This window comes from Harmonia axyridis, chromosome 1, assembly GCF_914767665.1.
Source record: "Harmonia axyridis chromosome 1, icHarAxyr1.1, whole genome shotgun sequence".
Taxonomy (NCBI): Eukaryota; Metazoa; Arthropoda; class Insecta; order Coleoptera; family Coccinellidae; genus Harmonia; species Harmonia axyridis.
The window spans coordinates 31,716,810-31,740,850 of NC_059501.1; the positions used below are offsets into that span (position 1 = coordinate 31,716,810).

At 34.3% G+C, this 24,041-nt stretch overlaps 4 protein-coding genes across 8 annotated transcripts; 1 reads left to right on the top strand and 3 right to left on the bottom strand.

Annotated features, from left to right (window-relative positions):
- Nucleotides 1-962: 962 nt before the first annotated feature.
- LOC123684950 (calcium-independent phospholipase A2-gamma-like) lies at nt 963-6,269 on the bottom strand. Of its 4 annotated transcripts, none has more exons than XM_045624490.1 (8): nt 5,763-6,269; nt 4,496-4,898; nt 4,206-4,343; nt 3,791-4,067; nt 3,437-3,642; nt 3,192-3,383; nt 2,925-3,138; nt 963-1,362 (listed from the first exon to the last, which is right to left on the bottom strand). In XM_045624490.1, the coding sequence occupies exons 1-8, from the start codon at nt 5,813-5,815 to the stop codon at nt 1,094-1,096; spliced, it is 1,752 nt and encodes a 583-aa protein (XP_045480446.1). In that variant the 5' UTR covers nt 5,816-6,269; the 3' UTR covers nt 963-1,093. The 4 variants fall into 4 exon arrangements, with proteins under 4 accessions (XP_045480446.1, XP_045480438.1, XP_045480460.1 ...); XM_045624482.1 differs by having other exon boundaries at nt 5,612-5,809; XM_045624504.1 differs by lacking the exon at nt 5,763-6,269 and adding an exon at nt 5,170-5,464.
- Nucleotides 6,270-7,841: 1,572 nt separating this feature from the next.
- LOC123671696 (protein tamozhennic) lies at nt 7,842-12,253 on the bottom strand. Of its 2 annotated transcripts, none has more exons than XM_045605669.1 (5): nt 12,233-12,253; nt 11,252-11,414; nt 10,952-11,151; nt 10,716-10,895; nt 7,842-10,562 (listed from the first exon to the last, which is right to left on the bottom strand). In XM_045605669.1, the coding sequence occupies exons 1-5, from the start codon at nt 12,236-12,238 to the stop codon at nt 9,279-9,281; spliced, it is 1,833 nt and encodes a 610-aa protein (XP_045461625.1). In that variant the 5' UTR covers nt 12,239-12,253; the 3' UTR covers nt 7,842-9,278. The 2 variants fall into 2 exon arrangements, with proteins under 2 accessions (XP_045461625.1, XP_045461626.1); XM_045605670.1 differs by lacking the exon at nt 12,233-12,253 and adding an exon at nt 11,643-11,788.
- LOC123671697 (protein FAM166C-like) lies at nt 11,902-17,382 on the top strand. The gene is made up of 4 exons (XM_045605671.1): nt 11,902-12,216; nt 12,276-12,437; nt 15,998-16,107; nt 17,155-17,382. Exons 1-4 carry the CDS (start codon nt 12,046-12,048, stop codon nt 17,306-17,308), a joined length of 597 nt encoding a protein of 198 aa, XP_045461627.1. The 5' UTR covers nt 11,902-12,045; the 3' UTR covers nt 17,309-17,382.
- Nucleotides 17,383-17,446: 64 nt separating this feature from the next.
- Nucleotides 17,447-23,886, bottom strand: LOC123671698 (glycine-rich cell wall structural protein 2-like). Its single transcript, XM_045605672.1, has 3 exons — nt 23,634-23,886; nt 21,145-21,481; nt 17,447-17,642 (listed from the first exon to the last, which is right to left on the bottom strand). Exons 1-3 carry the CDS (start codon nt 23,695-23,697, stop codon nt 17,639-17,641), a joined length of 405 nt encoding a protein of 134 aa, XP_045461628.1. The 5' UTR covers nt 23,698-23,886; the 3' UTR covers nt 17,447-17,638.
- Nucleotides 23,887-24,041: the final 155 nt, after the last annotated feature.

The window sequence follows — 24,041 nt, forward strand, 5'->3', positions numbered from 1 at the left end:
AGGGGCTCGCAGCGAAAATGAAAATAATGAGTCTTTGTTATTGAAGAACAATTTCGAATGAGATATCATTTAATCTTGAAAACATTCTGATATCTGAATGTATTGAAAACATCTTTGGGATACAAAAATGATGAAAACATAATGTATAAATTATATTTTTCGGCAACCGTCCGGGAAGTGCTCACTTCCCGGACGCTTTTTCTCTGAGAAAGTAGCATTTCCCGGCCTAGTCCGGAAAGTACGTACTTCCCGGACTAGGCCGGAAAAGAATCATAGAATTCATAGCAACCGAGATAACGGCAGTTGTCAAAAATTTGCATGTTTTTTCATCGCAATCGCAATAAAATATGGAAAGCAGCAGCGATAGTGTTATTTTACATGGTTGCCGAAAAAATATTGTACGCAACACGCCCGAAAATGGTTTTTTTGGACTCACAGACTTCCAGGACTCGCTTACGCTCGTCCTGGAATTTTGTCTATTCGTCCAAAAAAACCCTATTTTCCGGACTTGTTACGTAAATTACTATTTCATCATTTTCGTATCCCAAAATTTCGAAGCAGATATACATACTAATGCGCAGTGTGTTTCTTTCTATTTTGAATTTGATGTAGGAGTATCAGGATCTTCACTTTCAAAGCCACTATACTAGATATGCCTTTTCAGGTTTCATTCAACAATGAAATAATTTTTTCTGTTTTGAGCGCAATATAAAATAACTCAATAATACACTACTCAGATTATTCATCTGTTATATAAGGACTTAAAGCAACAATCCCCGATAAAACACTTCTCCCAAATAAATTAAAACTATTTGATTAAACCACTAGAAGGCATTTTTCAATTATACACCTAAATAGAGCACATTCAAAAGGTTTAATTCAGTAATTAGCACCTATTTTCTGCCTTGTGAATGCTGAACATTCAATCCATTTCTCCCACTGGATTTTTGAATAAAAAAACATTCAATATTAACAGAGATTTAATCAATATAAAAAACTTTAATAAAAGTATAAATATAGCCATTCTCAATATATTACCAGAATTATTATTAAAATTTCCTTACACAGCCATAACAATATCATGATTTGAAAATCAGTACTTTGAAGAAATGATGCCATTCATTTCTAACTGTAAATTAACATAATCCTGAAGTTTTTGTAATGGACCTTTTTTGATATTTAAGGTATCTGCAGCTTCTTGGAATTTTTCTTCATTTCTTCTTAAGTACATCAATGCATCCCTTTTCAGCAGACTCATTTTTTCAGGACAAATTTCTGAAATTCCTAACATCTCTGTCAAATATGGGTTAAACCTATAATAAGTCCTTGGTGGTAACAAATCTGACAACATGGAGTGAACCCCTGAAAAATTATAAACATTAGATTTTACAATAAAGATGAAAAATATTCTAGTGCGGTGAAGATGTTTCAATCAGTACAAAAAAGTCTTATATCAAATTCGAAGAGTACGCTACAATAATAAAAAAAAAACATAAATTAGTAGAAAATTAGCAAAAACTTCAACAAATTTAGCACCTTACATTCTTGCCATAGTTAATTAAGGGCCAAATAATTGTTTTTGTGATTACAAGAAATTTAGTACTCTTTTTGAGTCACTTAATACAAGCATATGAAAATTTTCAAGCATTTCTGATCGAAATTCAAGAATTAGCCTTCTCTACTATTTCATATCAAATTATTACTAAACATGATTTTGTTCAATAAGTTTTGAGGTTGGATAAGAGAGTGTGTTGCTACTATCCTAATTTTTTTTTCCTTATGTTGGTACACACTTCATATGAACCTGTGTGAAGTTTCATTTCAATCTGCCAATTCATCCTTTGTTTACAAGACAAGCCATTCAGTATCAACGTGTCACTGTATTTTTCGCAGTGGAAAAAATAAGTATCGTGTAGTAATTGAATTTTTATTTTTGGAAGGTTTAAAGGCAAAGGAAATTTATGAAAGAATGTTGAAATGTAGAAGGACTCTTCACCTTCAATTAGTACAGTAAAAAGATGGGTTGCTGAATTTAAATGTGGTTGTACAAGCCTTAAAGACGGTCCATGTCAAGGACGTCCAAAAACAGCAAAATCATAGAAATAATAGAAAAAATACAGGGTATCATATTGGAAAATCGTAGAGTGAATGAAAGAGATCAAATAGAAGCCCTAGGAAACTCATTGGTCAGTGTAAGCAATATGTTGACTGAGGAATTGGGTTTCAGGAAACTGTGTGCAAAACAGTTGCCGTATTCGCTAACAATGGAATAAAAACACATACGAATGCGACTTTCTCAGCAACATTCGAAGCATTTTCAAAAAGAAAAAGTGGATTTTGTGCGTCGATTCATCACTATGCGTATCTCTGAATATCACTGAAACAAAACATGATCCTAAAGAGTGGTATGAGCCTGATTTTTTCGCTCTGAAACGAGTTCATATACAAAAATCGGCCAAGAAGGTGTAAGCAACAGTTTTTTTGTTTGTGAATTACTTGAAAACTGGTAAAACAATAAATTCTAAATATTATTTTAGACCAGCTGAAAAAAAAAATTCGTGAAAAAAGGCCTGGGTTGGTGAAGGAAAAAATTCTCTTTCATCAGGGCAATCATGTCACAACAGCATTTGACAATGGCTAAAAATTGAAGTTCCAATTGTTACAGCAACCACCGTATTCGCCAGATTTGGCCTCTAGCAGTTCCATTGGTTTTCAAACTTAAAAAATCAATGTGTGAAAAGTGTTTTTCATCAAATGATAAGGTCATAATAGCTGTAGAAGTGTATTTTGCAACCCTTGCAGATTCTCACTTCAGGGATGGAATTCATAAATTGGAATCTCTTTGGAACAAGTGTATTGATGTTCAGGGAGACTAATAAAGTGATCGAACCGCAAAACTTAATGGACAACCTTGTATATCTTACCTTCAGTATCAGTGGCACTATCAATTACTGCCAAAAATTTACTTTTCCAAGAAGAAGCACTCGCAGATTCAGAATCTATATCAGGTTCTATTGAGTTTAGCTCAGTCCTTCCTGTACCGAAAGAAACCACACATTGTAAAGGAGTGTGAGGCCATAATAACTTAGCTTCATGAATTGCAACAGCTGTGGGGTTATTCACCAGAATACCACCATCCTGAAATAAACTTATATGATATCGTTTTCACAAAAATATTTTCAACAGCATACCTGATGTAACATATTTCCCAATTTAAATTCTTCAAAATAAGTAGGTGCTGCAGCTGAAGCTCTTACAGCTTCCCAAACTTTATGATTTGCACTTCCAAAATATTGACTCTGTACTTTACAAGGCAAATTGTAGTTCCTAAATATGTAAGCTGCTAGCCTTGATTTACTCATAACAGCTGATACTGCCAAAAGCTGAAAAATATCAATTTTGAAAATAGGAAACAACAGATATATATTTTACATACTTTAGGAGTTTTTGGTTTTCTTTGTGAACTAATCATTGTTTCTGTTCCAATTTCATCTTTGAGTAGTTTCTCCCACAAAGCAGTATTATAATAAGAGTGACTCCAAACTAAATTACTTGTACCCTTTATAGGGTGTTGAGTGAATACTTGAGTTCCTATACTTTCATATATTTGTTCTATTTCATCTAATGTTTTTTTTTGAACAACTGAAAAGAACAATTCAATAATCAGATGCATATTTACTGAAAGATATATACTTCACTATACATTCCGTATAATAAGGTAACAATATGAAAATCACTATTATTTAGTTATTAGAATATTCGTTTTTTTAATCTCTAATATTATACAAACCTAATAAACTAGCTATGATGGCGCCGGTACTGACTCCACAAATCATATCAAACATTTCTAGAATAGGTCTTCCAGCTAATTCTTCTAATTTTTTGAGCATTTGTATGACTAATAACCCTCTAGTACCCCCTCCATCTATTGATAATATTCTTAATCCCATTCCTTCAACATGATCACTATGACCTAAAAGACTTAGTGCCTCTTTGAGAGCACCTATAACTTCTGGACTCTTTGTTCCTTTATAACGTATTTTCAGCAAGCATCTAATACCACCTTCCTGAAAATGTCAAATATTATTATTTCTTCCGTAAAATATGAAAACATATTGAAGTTCGAATTAACGAATCCATCTATAAAAACATATTTCAGTGTAGCTCTTTAATATCTGTAATATACATATCATAGAAGTACTTACTTTAACAGCAATGTGCCTTGCATCGCTGTAACATTTCAAGTGCTCACAGAATTCATTAATCTTTGACAATCTATCATCATCATTTGATGCCGTTTTAATTGAAGTTAATAAATGTTCAGTTCTTGAGGCAACCATTTCCTGAAAGTTTAAACCTAATATTAACCATCATCATACAAATAATCAAAAAGTATTCATTTGAGCAACATACTGAAACTCAGTAATAAACATGTTTATTACTCTATGTACTGAACTAATATAAAAAACTCAACAGTTATAATAGAAATATTCACCAATGATACAACTGGCTTCGTCAACCACTTAGGTACAGTTTCTTTCATTTTAGGCACTTCTGTACCATTTATTTTAATTTTCAATGTTTCTAGAATATCTGGTATTGAAAGAGTTGGAATAGATTCTTTAGTGTCGGTTTTTTGTGTTTTTGAATTTTCTACCAATGTTGGTTGGGTGAAGAAACGTATAAGGTCACTGCCATATATTTTTGGTTGAATTCTTTGTAAAAAATGTGCAAATTCTTTATTCCATGCATGATCCAATAAATCTTTTTCAGGTATTTTGGCAATATATTTTTTTAGTTGAATGATTAGTTTCGATTGTGTTAAAAGTATGTTTTTAGCATTTGCTTGATGCATTTTCCCTGCATTTATACTGTTTGTACTTCCAGAAGTCAAAGATCTGTAAAAAGAAGTATCAATAGTGATGACAAACCATAATAGTTGAAAAAAAGAAAAAATCCAAATTAATTGAATCCATTGTATGTGAATGGATACATAAAATGAAGATACGATGTATAGTGCACAATAAGTAGTATATAATTAATAATGCAGATAAATATGTTGAACAATTTGAATATGAAATTAATTAAATTAAGTGTATACCAAATGAAGAGTTGAATGAATTTATAAAATGTATCAAGAAAAAAGATTAAATAGTCTATAGTACATACTTACAGACGTAAAGTACATCTTTTTATATTATTACAATTACAATGGGGCAAGAGAAACAATTCTGTTGGCACTGAACTTATTAGAAAACGAAAAATTTTATTTGATACTTTGAACTTTAAACCTAACTGAAAATTAGCATATGACTGAAAAGTGAAAAGAAAACAAAAAGCAAAACACTATCTTAATTGAAGTATGGAATCTGATTATTCGATCTACTTCAATCAACGCTACTGTTTTAAGTTATTTGAACTAAATGAGTTTTTCAATTTGAACACGCTAAAATTATATTTGTCTACATTACTGCATACTACATTGAGGGAAATTAAAAGTTGCTATATTTATTTTGTAAATCTCATCCCAGCATTCAGGACTCAGGAGCATTTTCAAATATTTTGTAAACATCTAAATTCATGATAACGAATAAACCGCAATTAAACATACCTATAAATAAATAATATTGGAAAAAACACAAATAGGAATATCTTCCGAACCAATTTCAAACCAGCAAAAAGCGAATCCACGAACCACTTGAACATTATAAAGATTCCTTTGCACAATATACATAAATAATAGGTTCCCAAAATATTCTCACCTTTTCGTATGCACTAGTGTCCGATAATGCTTGATATTTTTACTGAAAGACATCCTGTTCACTTTGTTATCAGAATAAAGCTTCAACCTATTTATAAACAATATTTCCTTCCTCAGATATGGAATAAGCAACGATCAATATGAGAGTTATCAACGTATCAATGTATTTCACCACAAATTCTGCGAAATATTTTAAAGCCTATTTCACTTCAACTTACTCGATTCTAGATTCGAAATAAACTGACGCCTTTATAAGATCTCAGCTTTTGTTAACTCGATCTCGATGATAAACAAAAACATGTTGATAGATTGTTTTCAGACAAATTAAAAAGTGCGTAAAATAATGAAGATAGTTATGCAGATGCCAATTTTAGAAGCGTGACGCTTATTTTTATTCGCATTATCCTTTCAATACAGTTCCTGTCTATCCTTCCACTTAAATTTTGGCACACGTTTATCAATGACCAATGCTAAAATATTTACATCACAGTTCCTGCCCGACCTGCCCACAAATAGGACCAATCAGAACCCGTATTTATCGGATGACAAACGTTGGCGTTGCACGAGGCTTCAAGGACTGACACTTCCCGCTACCCCCGTAACACCCGCAAATAGAGAAAGTCGATTCGATGTAAACACGAAACACATCATGTTTATTTTCATAACACATTCCGCTTCGAGAAAAACAGTAGCGTAGATGCCGGCGAATTCGTGAAACGGTGAAACGTACTCTGTTAGCTCCCGGCCGGCCAGCTCCACGGAAACTATTCATTCCACCACGGTCAAACACACTTTTATTTTTTATTTAAAATTTTGAAGCGCGAACGTAATGAAATTGGGTTCATCAATTTTTCGTTCACATAGGCTACATCTAGGGCCCATTTCTAGAATGGAATTGAGGAATATCCTGCCGGCCAAAGAGAATTTTGTGATTTTATATTTTCCGAATGAGTGGCCAAGAATGAATTTCAGTTCATGTTCATGTTCATATTATGAAGGCTATAAATAATAAACTATCGTACACATCGGTTATCTCTAAGGCCCAGCTCCAAGATTCGAATTAAAAATTATTTCATACCAGCAGAATATAGTTTTTCCTGATTTTCATGTTTTTCGAATAAGGCGACCAAGAATGAAATTGGGTCCATATTATAGGAGATTGAAATAGCTATAAATCATGTAGTTTTCGTTCACATTAGTTAATTCTAAGGGCCAGGATCCAGATTATGTAAGATCTCATGCCGACCGAATAGTATTTTGTGATTTTCATGTTTTTCGAATAAGGGGTCAAAAATGAAAATGGATCCATATTGAAGGGGATTCAAATAGCTATAAATCATGTAATTTTCGTACACATTAGATACCTGTAAGTGCCCAGCTGAAAGATCAGAATCGTATGATCTCATGCCGGCCGAATAGTTTTTCGTGATAAGCTCCCAAAGATGAAATTGGGTCCATATCAAAAAGGATTAAAATAGCTTAGATATGGACACAATTCTCTTTGGCCGGCCGCTCATTCAAAAAACATGAAAATCACGAAAAACTATTCGGCTGGCATGGGATCATATAATTCGGATCTTGGAGCTGGGCCCTTAGAGGTATCCAATGTGTACGAAAATTTCATGATTTATTGCTATTTTAATCCCCTTTAATATGGACTTAATTTCATCTTTCACGAAAAACTATTCGGCGCCATGAGATCATACAATTCGGATCTTGGAGATGGGCCCTTACAGTTTGAAACTCATGTGTGGGTTAATTACTCCCAGTACCCCCCCCATATCTACGCCCTTGGTAAGAGACAAGAGCTATAAATTGCCTCTATCAGATCCTCACCTCAGAGGAAAGAAAATTTTTCTTTCCTCTGAGTCCTTCACCAATTAACCTTCTCAAGATAGCTAATGCTAATGCATAGTGAGGTTTTCTTTTCTGAATTTTTAAACATGCCTATGTCTGAAGATTCTTTGGAAATCCTAGGAAAGTGACCAAGAGTGATAATCGCGGCATAAATTAATGTGGCTTAAAAATTTTTGATAAATCTTTCTATTTTTGAATTACTGCATCAAGAATAAAAAACAACTGATTTGCTTATCTTATTTATTTCAGAATATAAAGAAAAAATCACACACTAAATTGAACTAATTATTTCGTTTTTTAATAACATGAAGACACATTATTCAACTTTTCTATTATGAAATGTTTCATAGTCATGATTATAGTTCAAATACCTCAAAATATTTGCTTCAATTTTTCTCTGAATACTATTATCTGGTTAATTTAAAAAAGCAATACTAATTTCAGAAGCAAATATCAGCAAAAAAATCACAAACTATTTTTTCAAGATATATGATTACTATAAATTAATAATTTCCTTCTTATAATCTGCCAAACATCGTATTTAACATTGATCTCCAACAAAGCAAAAATTAACACACATTCTAATGAAGTCATTAATTGAATTGCAAATTAATATCATTTTGGTGTATGTAAATTTTATCAATAGAAACTCATAATGTATAATTTGTTTTCAATATATATAGAAAAAGTACCCCATATAATTATTATTTCGAATAAAATATCCATAATACAGGTTGGTCCAACTAAAATTATACTTGTGGTTTTATTAGGTAAAAAAAGTGTATAAAACAAAATTTTCATTTAGTGGATAGGGTTGTACTTTTTAATGTTTTAATGCTATCCCTACTTCAACCCTCCATTAATTTAGTTAAAATATTTTTTCGAAATTAAACATTTTGGCAAAACATCATTTTATATGGTCCAGGACAAAATTGTCTTACTTTTGCATTTAGTCAAATAGGTTTATTTAAAAGTTATCAAACAATAATGATTATTTTTTTTGATCACATGAAAAAAGATATTCAAAAAGTCAAGTTCTTATCGTCATCAAAATAAAAATTAATAAAGAATTTCATGCTACGATGCTACAATATAAAACGGAATTGTATTATTTATGAAAGCATCAACCTTTAATTATCAAAAGTATATTTAGTTTCATAATTTGTAGAAATATCCAAGATAATTGGAATTGCAGATTTTATAATATTTCTCATTCACTCAAGGGTTGAGGTAGCAATGATAAAAAAATAAAAATGTATCTCAACTCGAAGCAAACCAAAGTGAATCTTTTAATTTTTCTATATTTTAACAACTAAAACCTAAGAGTTCAATTTTTGTTGAGCTACCCTGTACATTTGTGTTTTTTTCCCTCCCTATTGTAAAAGTGTTTGTTAAGTATTTGCATAGTCAGTTTCATAAGCTTTAATTTCTATTAAACAATTATAACCCACTATTCTGAATAATTGATGACTCAAGCGGTTAAGTTCAACTCCATATCACAGCCTCCATTGCAAGCCCATCTCATATATCTGGGACTCTTAAACATAAACTTCTATTCATTGTTATTATAATCCCCTTTGAATTGATTTCATTTATATAGAATTCATATTTTGTAAAGTTAAAGCTATAAATTCAAATAGGTGACTTGGAAAGAGTAAATTCAGACTCTAGTAGGTGAATTTTCCAAACTTTTTCCACAAGCCTGACATACTTTGGCATCTTTAGCATTCACTAAAGTGCAATTTTCACACTCAGGTCCTCCTACCTCAATTTCCTCTTCTATATTGCACCTTGACTTGCTACACATTTCACAGATATTTGTTGAACTTTTATTTAAAAATGTGCACACCTTACACTCCCAATCGGAATTTTCTATTTTCCGTTTGTCTTCTTTTTTAATAGTTTTAGATGTTTGTTTTGTAATTATAGACTTATCCAAATTCTCCATTTTTGTTTTGGGAATGGGAGTTTTTGAAATTCTTCCGAGCTGTTTCTTATCGTTAGGAGATAAATTATCATATGAACTGGCTGGTGACACATCTATTTGTGACTTAGAATCCGACATCTTCCTCTGTTTATTTGTTTTGTCAAGTGTGTTTTGCTTTGATCTGCTACTAAGAGTCAAATTATTTATTGACATCTCAGAGTTTGGTAATTTGGTTTTTTTTAATGTTTCTTTTTCTTTTTTTTTCTTATCGGAGCTCTTGGAATCCATTTTTGTCCTTCCTTCTAATCCTCGACTCAGGACATCCCCTCTTTCACCTAAATCTTTATTGTAACCTTGTGTCTCTAAAGTTCTATAAACATAATCCCAATCTTCAAACTGAGAGTCAGTCTTATCAGAATCCCTGTTATCTCTAGCAATTAAATCTGCTGCATTATAATTGGCGTACATATCTCCCATATTGTGGGGCCTCTGAATTCTTGAGTGACCTGGCCTATCAACTACATCATAATTATTTTGAGGTTCCACCTCAATCAACTGTGCAATTGGAACTGGATTTGGATTATACATGGCATGATGATTTGTTGGTCCATTAGCATAATAATAACCAGTTGAATTAAATTGTGGTTTAATCAATTGGGAAGCATAAGACATACTTAAATGTTGAGGGCATGCCATTTGGGCATAAGACATGCAGGCGTTTTGACAGCAACCATTGACTCCATATAAATAATGAGGTGGAACCATAGGTGGTGGTTCATGGTTTGTTAAAGGTGATAAAGAATGGTTGGAATAACTTTGTGGTACATGATATAAATTCATATTTCCCTGTGGCCCTACACGACTATGATCTTGAAAATGTTTTTGTTGATAACCATATTTAAGAGATTTTATTGATTGTTCTGGACAACAGAGATGTGTTTGGCGAAATTCAAGAATTTCATTCCATGAAATGTTAATATTTGATGCTGTCATTTCCTCCCAAATGGCTTTCATAATCTGTAATCAAGGAATATATTTTTGTTGTAGCTAATATAGAAATAGAGGAAAAATCTTCTACAAGTATTAAGCTTTCTGTGAATAGGGGTTCATTCTGAGAGAAACTGAACTTTTAGTTATTCTGATAAATAATAATTATTATAAAAGAATTACCTGACATTCAACATAGGCTATTAAACAATCTTTCGAAACTGAAATTATCCGATCAAGATTTAGTGGTTCATCAAGAATTAACGTGGAAAGGGCCTTTGACTTGTATCCCATTGCTTCTAACAGTAATTCTCCATTTATTAAGTTGGCCTCCACATGATGCTTGAAAAAGCCAGAATATTTCTGAAACAACAAAACCTCATGAGAACTAGACAACCTTTAACGACTAATGTATTTACTCTAATTTGCTTGTATTCTTTTCTCCAAGGCTGAGAAAATAAATTTCCAGCATAGAGTTGTACAGCATTGAATCCAGTTGCTGCTTTGTATCCACTGAAATCTGATAATCCTTGCGAAGATCTGAATAATACTTCATATGTGACTGGTAAAAAGAATTTTTGCTTATGCGACACTATGCATAAAAATTCCCTGATCAAAGCTAAAAATCAAAGAATTTTATAATAAATTTGAATTGATGTTTATACCAGAATGAACTATATTATTATCATTATTAATCTTCCAAAAAAAGGACAAATTACCTTCTAATTTATTTCGCATTTCGATTTTCTCTGGACTTTCTTCAATATCCAAAAATTTGAGATGATAATGATCAATTTTATTCCATAATTCAGACAATTTGTCCTGTTGGTAGAAATTGTCCATAATTACCATATTATAACGAAAGTTCAAAATTTCTTGAATCTGAAAATGGAAATATCATAGGACCTCTTTAAAATCAATATATATTTTCGTTATAGCATCGAACAATTATTCGATTTTATCCTTAGGCAATAATTTTTCAATTTTTTTCCAAATATTTTTAGAATATGTCTCATTCCATGATAAATAATAATAAATGGAGAATTTTCTCCAAGTTTAGAAATTGACGTTTGTTTTTTAGGTTATACCATATAATATGAGAGAACTGACTTTTTTCGAATCTAGTACAGTTTTCAGCAATCTACTCGAAAACTTATTTCAAGTCTCAAATATGAATGAACATTTCCTTTTATGTTAGTGAGATTCAATAACATTCAGTAAGAAAAAACCCGACGAAACAGCTGCGTTCAAAAATAAACTGTGGCCTGAAAGAAAATGCTAAAGTAGATCACTGGGTCTAGTTTTGGATAATTATAATCAATCAATTAATTTTTGAGCAGTTTAAAATTAGTGATTTTCTTGAATACCAATAGGTTTACATCAGATAAACTAACTAATGACATGGAAATAATTCTTCCACAGAGCATTAAAGCTTTTTCAAATTCAAAAACTGTCATATTTTATTCATATCATATTTCTTCGAATAATCCAAATTCTCAGTAAAAAAGGAAAAATGGGCGACATCAATTTATCAGAAATGAAAGCAACTTATTATCCTCCTAAAATTCAACCTGGTTTCATGGGGGCTCATGCTCCTATCAAGTCCGGATATGGTTCCATGTATGGTTCTGGGAATATAAGCTATTTTCAAAACTTCAGAAATGAAAATATTTCTAGAATGCAGGTTTTTCTAATACTACCTTCATTATCAAATTTCTCTATTACTCTGAAAAATCTTTTTAGATGCCACTAGATGAATGGGGAATTATGAAAACGCCATATACTCCTAGACCAGATATTGCAGTTTTGGGTTCGACTAGAGCCAATAGACATTTGAAACTACCTAGCACCAAGATTTCTATGAACGATCCACAGCGACAAAAGGAAGTTGACGAGTTTTATATAGTGAGCAATATGTTTTATTATTTTTCGGTTGCGTGCAATTTTTTATCTCAAAACACTGATTTAACTCCATTTTCAACTTTTGTTAGATTTTTTCAGTGGTGGAAAAAATTATTGCGTCGCTGCCAAATTAAGAAAAAAATAAGGTGTTCTATGAGATTCTGAAACAATATATAGCTATTTGGCAAGGTGTTCTCGAGCCAAAATAACGTAGGTGCGTCCTCTCTCTAGGGATTACGGTTTCTCGTCCTGAGTTCGCTGGTGGACTCTTCAGTAAGCCAATCCAGCGATCTCTGCCTAAGATACCATCGTGGAGAGGTGACTCTGCTGCAACGCGGCGGCTCCCTTAAACCTGCTGGGGTCTCATTAAAGTGTGACACGACGCCCAGAAGGCCACCTCTCGGAAAGACAGAGTTACTACAGCTATAGCTATATATCTTCCTCACGCTAAGGCCTTGCGTCAAAAGACCCAGGTGGCGGCTTCCGGGCTGTTTCGTCTTCGACGAGCACTAGGAGGTGATCAGGTTCGGTCTCTGATCATCTTCTATAAAGGTATTTTTCTGCCAATAATTTCTTATTGCGCCTCCGCATGGTATCACCGCCTGGGTCCGACGGATCATTCTTTCGGCACAGTGGCATTTCCTCCTCCTTATTTTTCTATCGTATCGAACTGCAGCCACATATTTTCTTCAAGTTGTGACGGGTAATTTACCCGCACACCATTACTTCGTTCATCGGGCTGCAGCTTATTTTCTGAGGAGAGGATTTGAATTTCGTTTCGGAGAGCTCTACATTCCATCCGTGTCCTTGGACGACCCTGGTAGGGCCTCTGCGATCCGTCGGTGCATGGATGTGTCACTGCGCCATTTCTTCTCTTGTTGGCAGTTGGACTGGGAGACGTCTGACTCGGGTCGTTGTACCTTCGACTGGATCCCCTCTGTTCATTTTATTTCCAACAACCCTTGGTTCCGCCCAAGTTTCCCTCTGGCCTGTTTTATTTCAGGCCATGGTCCCTTCAAAGGTAATCTGTTCAGGCTGGGTCTGGTCGAAGAGGAACATTGTCCATGTGGTCGCCCACAGTTCAGCGACCACATCCTTAGAAACTGTCCCTTGTTTAGTGACCTCAGGGTCATTTACGGTCTATCTATTCTCGAGTCGCCGGATCTCAGAATGGCCGATTTTTATGCATCTCGGAATAATTTTGGCCCTTTATCAGCATTCGCGGCTGACGCTATATGTCGTCTCAACTCCTGGCATTCGGCCTAATCTGACATTCTTCCCCGGACAGCAATAATGTGAATGTGCCCAAGCGTAGTGATGAGCACTGCTCACGAACTACATTTTGCACTGCTGAGTATAGCTATATATCATAATATAATAATAAATAAAGTATTCACCTATAAGGAGAGCTGAATCGACTCCTGCCCACCGCAGATTCCAGGTGCTTCCTGACCCGGGAAGCTGAAACCTATCGAAGGGTCCCTGTCCATGGTAGCGGATGAAGTCTTGTAGAAATGGTAAGCAGCTCAAGAATTCTTCCATCGTAGCTCTGCAGTTCGTAAAAAGTGATCGAAGACCGTCTCCTCCATGACAGGGGGGAACCCATGAATGATGGTGAATTTAAGGAATATGAGATATTATTTCACTGAATCGGGGTCGTTACGGCTCTGTTAGCCTACCGGGAACTGCGACCCAATTAATTTTTTGTTCTCAACCCTCTACCTCTTCACATAAACCAAGGGAGGACGTCGATGCTGTTAAAGAAACCGACGACATCCTTAGGAGCTTTGGCTTCGTGAGTATCCAGAACTGACTTTCCCATGTGAGTGGTTCTTAGACCAGTCAGCCCCGGGCATTTGCACACTATATCTTCGGCTGTTCTTTCCTCCTTTCCTCAGAACCTCAGATCTCATCTACTGACGTACCCATGCGGTACAACAGGTATTTGTTCCAGATAGTGCCCTGTCACCAGTCCCACCATTCCCCGAAGCTCAGCTCGTGGAAGCCTCAAAAGCTTTCTGGTAAAGGTCGGTGAAAGCATCACAAATTCCTTTTCCTGAGCAAGACCCGGAGTATTCTTCCAGAGGGTTTTTCTATTGTCCCACTTCCATTGTTGGATCGCTGCCTTGTATTGGTATTTTCCATGCTCGGCTTTTCATTTCCTTCAATAGCACAATACCCCGGTACCCATAGTAGAGGTACTTTATAGCCTCTGGCCAGTTGCTTTATGATGGTATTACAGGACTCCCATGTCAATAGAGACCTCTTGCTGTATGATTATTCAAGGGACCTCAGCGTGGCCTACCTATCTAGCGATGTAAATACGCCCCCCTCTCAGGTTTCTTTTGAGACACTTTTGGGCGCAAGTATAGATAGCTAGTGTCTCGGTTTTAAGGATAGAGGATGAGAATTTTTACTTGAATTAATCAATCAAGTAGTACCTATATCTTTTATTTTTTATAAAGAAAGAAAAACGTTCGGATTCGGATATATAGGGCGATGCAAAAATTTTGAATCCATGTATGGTATGTAAAATTGTTACTAGTCCAATTTTCGTGAGAATTCAAGTATATATAATATACTAACTAAACTAACTATATACAAACTATACTATACTAACTGACGAAGAAACTGCAACACCCAGAAGAAGCTGTTTAAATTTAAATTTATTTTTGGTAAAACATGGATAGTATTCAAGGAGTAAATGATTGAATTTGGAGAAAAAAATCGAGAAGGTTTTTCATTTTGAAAAATTTTCGTTACTCAAATATTGTAGTCGTTTTTGCAAGTTTTTTCAAATTTTACAATAAACCAGATGAATCCCGATTCTCCTTGGGTGCACATGATGACCGAAGAAGGGTTAGACGACGTCGGGAAGAAAGACGTTAACCTCAGTTTGATGTTGAGCCTCATGTACACCGGACAGTAGGCGTTATAGTAAGGAGTGCTATTGCACATGCAAGTAGGTCACCTTTAGTATTTATTCGGGGTAACATGACAGCGCTGCGTTACCTTCAAGAAATAGTAGAGCCATATATTCTCCCTTACCATAACCGGCTCGAGAATCCAATATTTCAGCAAGATAAAGCCCGACCTCATGTTGCCAGTGTTAGTTTAAACTTTTTCGAAGCGACCCACGTGAATCTTTTGCCATGGCCGCCCAGATCCCCCGATCTTTTACCCATAGAGCATGATTGGAACATCATGGGTAAAAGGCTTGGAAATTTACCCCAGCCCCCACGGATTTTGCCGGCTCTGAGACATGGAGTACAGACAGGTAGCTTGGGATAGCATCCTCAAGAAGAAATAGACCATCTTATTGCATCAATGCCGAGACGTGTTGGGGGTGTATAGATAATCGCGGTGAACAAACACATTATCAACAAATTTATTGAAAAAAATTTGTAAACCCTGCGTTTTTTTTCCTCTAAATTTCAATCATTCACTCCTTGCTATACTATCTAGGTTTTACCAAAAAAAAAAAAATAAAATTTAAACATCTCCTTGCAGTTGCAGTTTCTTTGTCAGTAAGTATATTTTAAAATTATACGTTTATTTTTCAGGCATGCCAATTCCACAGAGATCAATATATGGATCATTCCCATAAATTGCATCCGTTAGATTACTTCAAGAAAGGAGAATTTATGTATCAATGTCCTCCTGATCCAACCAGGTATGTGCTGGGATATTAGATAATTTATTTGAGCTTAATATATAGCACATCTTAAAGGCTGTATATAGGTTCTCTTTTAATTATCATTAAAGGGTACCTATCAAAAAATCATAAGAAAAACGATGAATTCATTAAGTGATATATAAATGCAAAATATCTAAACTTTCCTGTTGGTGGAAATTAATTTTTAATGTCATACGTAAGGGTTGCAACTTAACCAATTAGAAATTATGATAAAAAGATGGAAAAAGTTGTACATTATTTGGGAAATAAAGGTTGTCTAAATAAAAGGGCAATGTAACTGATTTTGTGTAATGCTGCCTTGGAGTGGTACTTCATCTTCCTAAGGTTACATCTACATTGGATCTGTTTCTTACGGATCTGCAAATCCCATTCATGGACGAGACTTATACTGTACCAGTTCAATAAATGAATCTCGATCAAAATTTAGTTGCACAACAGTGCAACAAGTGGGAAAAGTTCAACTTTTCTCACGATTGTGGAAGTTCGCAAACACACGAGTGAGAAAAAGTATTTCCAGTATTAACGATTGTATAGTCTGGCTGGAAATCAAATCTTTATCGGAAGATGGAACAAAACCACCGGATGGGCAAAAAAAGTTGCTACATCCAAGAAAACGGAAGTGCATCCGTCTTTATAGACGTCTATAGAGACCGCTGTGGCGGAAGCTCATGATACAAGTTCCATGAGGCCCAGCCTAACGAAACCACAATGATGGAGGTAGAGACAGCTTTATAAAACTTTTAGAAGTGCTTTTTACCGAAAGGAGACTCAACAGCCACGAAAGAATCAATCCCATGGCGCAATCAACATCAAATTTTTATTTAACGGCAAAAAATACTAGAGTAAACAAAATTAACATCAAATCTTATTCTGTCAATACTTTAAATATACTTGTGAAAAATACCAACTTCCTGAGATAAATTACCTGCAGAAATCAGATCAGGCTATTTTCAACATTTTGATGATTGTATATATTTTAGATTTGTTGTTATCTGTTTCTAATTAAATGTTGTTTTATTTCAGTGTTTACTTGAAGAATCCAGAGCATTATGTGAAATACAAACAACCCCATGTATTCCCCCTTACATTGGAAAGAACTTTACGTACCCCAAGCTTACCGCATCGTGCCCTCACTGGAACTTACAATATAAGTAGCGATAACAGTTACAAAAGATAATTTTAATCCGTTAATTCGAAGTGTTTATAAGTTGCTAAGAAAGTAGAAGGAACAAATATATTTTTAACATTTCAGAACTTGTCTTTTCAATTTTTATTAAATTATGTATTTTATGTATAGGGTATTAAAAAAACGTTATATTAGGGTACTATTTAATTTGTAAAATAATTCACAATTTCAGAAATAATACAATCTTTGGATGTTATTACATATGAGTAATAAAAATGACCTACTTAATTATAATCTTCTTATTTCCAGAAGTTTATAACTTAGAAGCTCATAAATTTTGTTTTATGATTAGGTACTCTTACTTCTTGAAGAACATCCTCCTCAGCTGAAAAAAAAAATTGAATGTTTGTATTTTAGGTGGATAATAACTGAAATTTATTTTGAGATCTAATAAGAATTCATCTTCGAGAATTCATAATTATTAAAAAAAAATTATAACTAATAAAAACATATTATTACTAATCGGAATAATTAAATATTAATTGATGTTCAATTAATGTTTATTACTGTGAATTTTTTCAGAATATTATAATATAGTTTCTTGCGATTTGGTTTGTACCTACTAATTTAGAGCTTTTCAGTATAAAAATAATCATTTCCACAATGATGATATAAATTTGATCAGATAATTTCAAAGAGAAATAAGAGGTTGTCCAGATTTATCATTAATATATTTCAGGATGACCAATAATTTGCTTCCGAGTCTACCGAAGGTAATGGAAATTTAGGATGAAAAAAATTTTGGTTTTTGTATGTTTCATACGAATTTAATGAAAGTTGGTATGGGTTATTCAGTTTGGGTGGTAGATTGTCCTATACAAAATGCAGCTTTTTCATAATATGTATTTCCCCCTATATCTATAACTCGTGTTACAATTGTTTGATGTTCATGAAAATTGGTGTTATAACAAAAAAGTCATCAACAAACTTTTTTAAAAATGTCATATTCGATTGAATTTATTTAAAGCTTTCGCATCAGGTCATCTATGATATCCTTTTCGATTATAGGAGAGATATCTGTGCATTCATTGGGACATCTTTAAACTACTTACAAAAAATGATTTGGAATTGGCAATATGAATGTCGAATATTAATGTGACCATCTTTATGAATTCTTCAAATTTTAGTAGGAATCAAGATTCAATTCTCGTTTTTATCTTTCCTATACAGGGTGGCCACTTTTTCAATGGGATTGTATTGGTAACTTTTAAACCATAAGAGTTAGAAGGTCAGTCAAATGGAGAAAAAGTTGCATGCATAGAAGCATTATCAAGCAGTTCAAACAAATCGAGATTATCAGGGCCGGTTTTCGAGATATCATAAGAAAAGTAAATTATGTCATTTTGATTTTTCTTTTTTTCCCACTTTATTTCGAATATTATCAAAAAATGTTACAGGAACTTTTTATTCGACAGTAAATTATCCTCAATTTGACGTAATCAGATTTCGTATCCAACGTTTCGTACTCTCTGGGCCACCCTCAACCTCATTTTTTTCAATACGGACCTGCATATTTTATGACATTTTTCGAAATAACTTTTAACGCTGAATTCAACGATATATCATACAATGTCATTCAAAGTTGATTTTCAGGTGATTTTGACCCTTATCCAATTTTCTTCGGGTCGGATCTGTATTTCCTTCATTTAGTTTAATTAACAACATGCAATATGCAATAAATTTCGATAAGAAAATCAACTTACCCATCTTGAACCAAATGGAACATATTAGAATCAAAGCAAGAAACCAGTATACTGGTTTCTTGGTTCTTCTTTTATAATAATCATTTGAATATTTCAATTCATAATAATTAAACGAAAGTATCATTTAATGAAAGAAAAATCAAATGATTATTCCAAAGTAAATGTAAAGAAGTAAGTGTTCGAAAAGTCCACCATTTTGTAAAATGCACTTTACGGTTCTGGAACCCATACTTCTTATACATTTGCTTGTTTGGTCTCCTTGAATACCTTCCAAAACATTCTCAATTTTCTCGCGAGGTATCACTATTGTTGTATTTGTCATTTGAATCGTTGAAACAAATTACAGAATCGAACTTTTGAGATCATTACGATATAATTTTTGCAAGGCTTGGTATTCAAATTTAAAATCATTGTATTCGCGTCTCTTGACTATTTTATTACCAGCAGTTCTTGAAAAATTCCATTCACTGGCCACAGTTCTCGATTTTTTTTCTGGGTTCGATTGAATTTGGGTCAGAACATTGATATCGTTAATAGACTTGTTTTTTCTTACATAAACACCATTAAATTTGGATGAGGGTCAAAATCACCTGAAAATCAACTTTGAATGACATTGTATGATATATCGTTGAATTCAGCGTTAAAAGTTATTTCGAAAAATGTCATAAAATATGCAGGTCCGTATTGAAAAAAATGAGGTTGAGGGTGGCCCAGAGAGTACGAAACGTTGGATACGAAATCTGATTACGTCAAATTGAGGATAATTTACTGTCGAATAAAAAGTTCCTGTAACATTTTTTGATAATATTCGAAATGAAGTGGGAAAAAAAGAAAAATCAAAATGACATAATTTACTTTTCTTATGATATCTCGAAAACCGGCCCTGATAATCTCGATTTGTTTGAACTACTTGATAATGCTTCTATGCATGCAACTTTTTCTCCATTTGACCGACCTTCTAACTCTCATGGTTTAAAAGTTACCAATACAATCCCATTGAAAAAGTGGCCACCCTGTATATTGAATTGCTTTTCCCAAGTTACATCTGTATAAAATGAAATGATATCTAGACTTGCCATACTATATTTGCCTCAGATACAGTGAGTGAATTAATTGCATGCGAGAAATCGAATGAATCTGTTATGGTATTTGTTGTTTTTATTATAAACTTTGTTGAGAATATATTTTATGAATTCAGAGATTTTAGTACGTATTATTGTTGAATTAGGCTTGTGTATCTTGGTTAGATTGTAAAACTTATGAGAAATGCAATTGTATGTTTTCAGCTTCGTAGCTGGTTCAGACTGTTACGAGACTACTATTCTTTTCTATAATTTGCTGACAAATTCGTCTTATTTTGGGTTTCCTTGAAAATTTGGGTGATAGATTTCATCATTCAAAATATTAAGTCATTTGATCGACGATACATACTAACCTAGTTACTGAAAGTTATGGATGTTCTGATAAGCATACTCTTTTGATGATTCATAAGGACTCTGTGAGTCTTTCTCGAACCAAATCACGTAAGTGCGCCCTCTCTCTTGGGATTACGGTATTTTGTCCGAGATCGCTGGTGGGCTATCCAGTGATCTCTGCCCAAGACACCCTCCCACACCATCACGGAGAGGTGACTCTGCTACAACCTTCATAAACCCGCCGGGGCCGGACAAGAGCGTGGCGCGACACCCATAACGCCACCTCTCAGGCAGACAGTCAATACAGGACATTGTTATGATGCATAAATGTGGTGAAAACCTTAGTAACTTTCACTTTTGAAATTACTATCTTGCCTGATTTAACCTTATTTAAAATGAAATCTACATCAGTTAACATACTCTTAAGTCAAGTCTATCAGGATAATATATGCTAAATTTAGGGTCTAAGAATCAGTACTGAACCCGATAAATTCACCGTAGTCTATTGATATAAACGCAGATAAGATCATACTCTACCAACTGTAGTCCAGTTTGTTTTGAAGCTAATCAAGCTAATTATAGTCTGTATTTTTTGTTTTGATTTCTAGAGGAGGGGGCAAGGAGAGATGGGGTTTATTAAGATGCGTGTACGATTTTGAAAGGAATCAAAGATCAGCACATTTCAGCTAGAAAATTAAAGTGTCCTTACTAATCATAATAATCATATCCTCTTCTTGACTGCGCCTGTGACTGGCTCTGTGAGATGGAACCGCCGAAACCGAAAGGACCCAATCCAAAAGAAAGGCTTTGACTCTGGGCCTGGGCTTGAGCACCACCTCCATGCCCACCTCCTGCTTGGGCTTGAGCTTGAGCAGCACTGGCGCCGAAACCTCCTCCGTGTCCTGTGTTGTGTGAAGGTCCTTGATAATAACCATGCCCCCCATATCCTGCATTATATGACGGACCTCCGTGAAACCCTCCTCCTCCAAGGAGGCCTAATAGTCCTAATTTGTGGAACTTCGGTGATCGCGATTCACGAATGTTGCCTGCAATCAGTAGTGTAGGTAATAAGTAATGTTTGATTTGTGTCATTTTTTGAGAAAGGCCGTAGACTGGGGGTAATTACCACCCAAGACCGCAATAAGAAATCGTACCTTTTAACGGTTTATGAGATCATTATCGCTTCCAAGATGATTACATTTATTTTCCTTGATCTATCCGCTTTGTCGCCCCTTGTTTCGCCCTCTGTGGCAAACATCGTGGCAACATTTTTTTTTAATTTGTAAATTTCAATAGAATATTAATTTAATTCAATAAAGACTAATTTGAATGCTCTTCTTTCATGATTTGGTGACGTCGGTGTGGAATACCTGGCTACCAATAAAAAAGGGTCACTACGATTTTACACAGTTTTTCCAATAGTCTCACGTGATTGATTCAATAATATTGTCTTCCATTAGAAATCTATCAACTTAGATCAACTAAATGCGCAACATTTGGACATATGGGCTAAAAATCTCGATAAAATAAATCATCTTCGAATAATTCTTGAGTTGAGTTCAACATTGGTCCTTGAAGAGTTTGTTTTTCACTCTCTGAAAATAACAATTTCATAAAATAAGTTTACCAATTGAAGATTGAGCGAAAATAGTGAGCCAGATATCTGTTGCTACAAGGATGCGTGTTAGCTTAGCCTATATACAACCCAAAGAATATTGACAAGGCATCAGGAGGCAGGCAGGCTGACCAGAAGACCTGAATCTGGAAGAAGGTCGTTGAGATATGACAGATTCATGGCTTCCACAAGTCTTTGAAATTGCCATCTGTTGAAGTTCGGAATCGATTGATGGAGGTACCACAGGTAAATGTAAGTGAATGGAAGACTCTCAGTATAGAATTTATCACCATATGGAGTACAGACCTGCGAGAGGTCCAGAGATTCTCGAAGAGCATCGAATTGCGCGTCTTCAATTTGCACGAGATCACATAAATTGGTTAGAAGCTCAGAGGGCCTAGGTTCAGTCTTCAGTATTCGAGGAGCTGATGGTAGCAGACATAGAAAGATACAGCGTGTTCCATTCGGTGGAGGATCTGTAATGGTCTGGGGAGGTGTATCTTTAAAGGACCGCACAGGTTTCGTTTTTATGAATTGATCTTTAACAGCAATAAGGTACCTAGAGGAAATTCGTATGGGTCATGTTGTAACTTATATACCATTTCCGGGAGAGTAAGGGTTTGTTATGCATGACAATGCATGCGCCCACATACTGCTCTAATAGTGACAGCGTATTATACTTGAATGAGCTTGGAATTTCAAGGTTCAACTGGCCAGCACGAAGTCCTGACTTCAATCCCATCAACTGGGAAGGCAGATCAGAACTTCAAAAAGTTCCATCGCCCAATATTTACAAGAGCTCCTTGAAGCCCTTAGTCATGAATGGGAGGATATTCCACAAGAGAATATGTATATCAGAAGGCTTATAAGAGCATGCGAAGACGTTTGGAAGCTGTAATCGGAGCTAGGGGAGGTCACACGTTATACTGATAGTGAATTTTTCATATTTACTATACTTTTTTCAATTTCGAAATTTTTTAATTTTTCCAAAAAAAAACTTTCTATTTTATACAAATCGGATGAAAAGTTTCATTTTTCTTTAAAAATTTTCTTTTCTCTACCATTCCAGAAATTTCATGATTCTCGTAAAAATTTCAAGTAAGAAAGGCATGTGAATAGTAATAATCAAGTGACCTGGTTTTTCTACTCTCCAGTGTATTACATTATCATGAAAGGAAAATAAAAATTAGTCATTTATGGGTTTTAAATGCTTTTATGTTTCCCAAAGAAAATTGTTACAAAAAAATAATAAAGAACATTGAGTTGAAAGTATCAAAGCTCCTGAGCCGCCGCGCTAGTATTTTTCCTATTTTTTATCTTCAAAATTCTTTAATTCGGTTGATGAGCTACAGGCATGTTACAAATGAATAGAAATAACTGAAATAGAGAAAAAGTGTAGTCGGCGGCCATAGATTTGATTCAAATTTTGTTTTTACTAATTCTCAAACGTAAACTGGGAAATTTTCAAAAGAGCTGTAAAAAACCTTTCTGGGACCATTCTCAAAGTTTATCATTGAAATTAATAGGAGAAAAGCAACAATTAAACCCACTGAAGGAAGCACTCACTGTAGCACTCAATTTACCTTCACATAATCCTGAGAGAATCATAAGACATCCCAAAAAGATTGCTTTTCCACACATCTCCATCACATAAAACAGATCTCACAAACAGAGGACGGATATTCGCGAAAGCTAATATTTTCGCAATATTTATCTGAAAAGCAATGAGGAAAAATCCCTTCCAAAAATTCCAAGAAGCATTTCCTGACGTTCTTGAACATGACGGATAAACTGAAGGTTTATCTCCCATAAATGATATTATGGTAAATACAAAATAGATGCGAGACTTGCAGATTTACTCAAAAGACCCTTGGAATAATCAAGTAACACCCACTTGGTCAAAATTTCAACTTTTTTCAAATCAAATTCAATAACAGTACAAAGGTAAAGATATAAATCACTTCTGGAAATCTTTTCTACTCATCAAATCC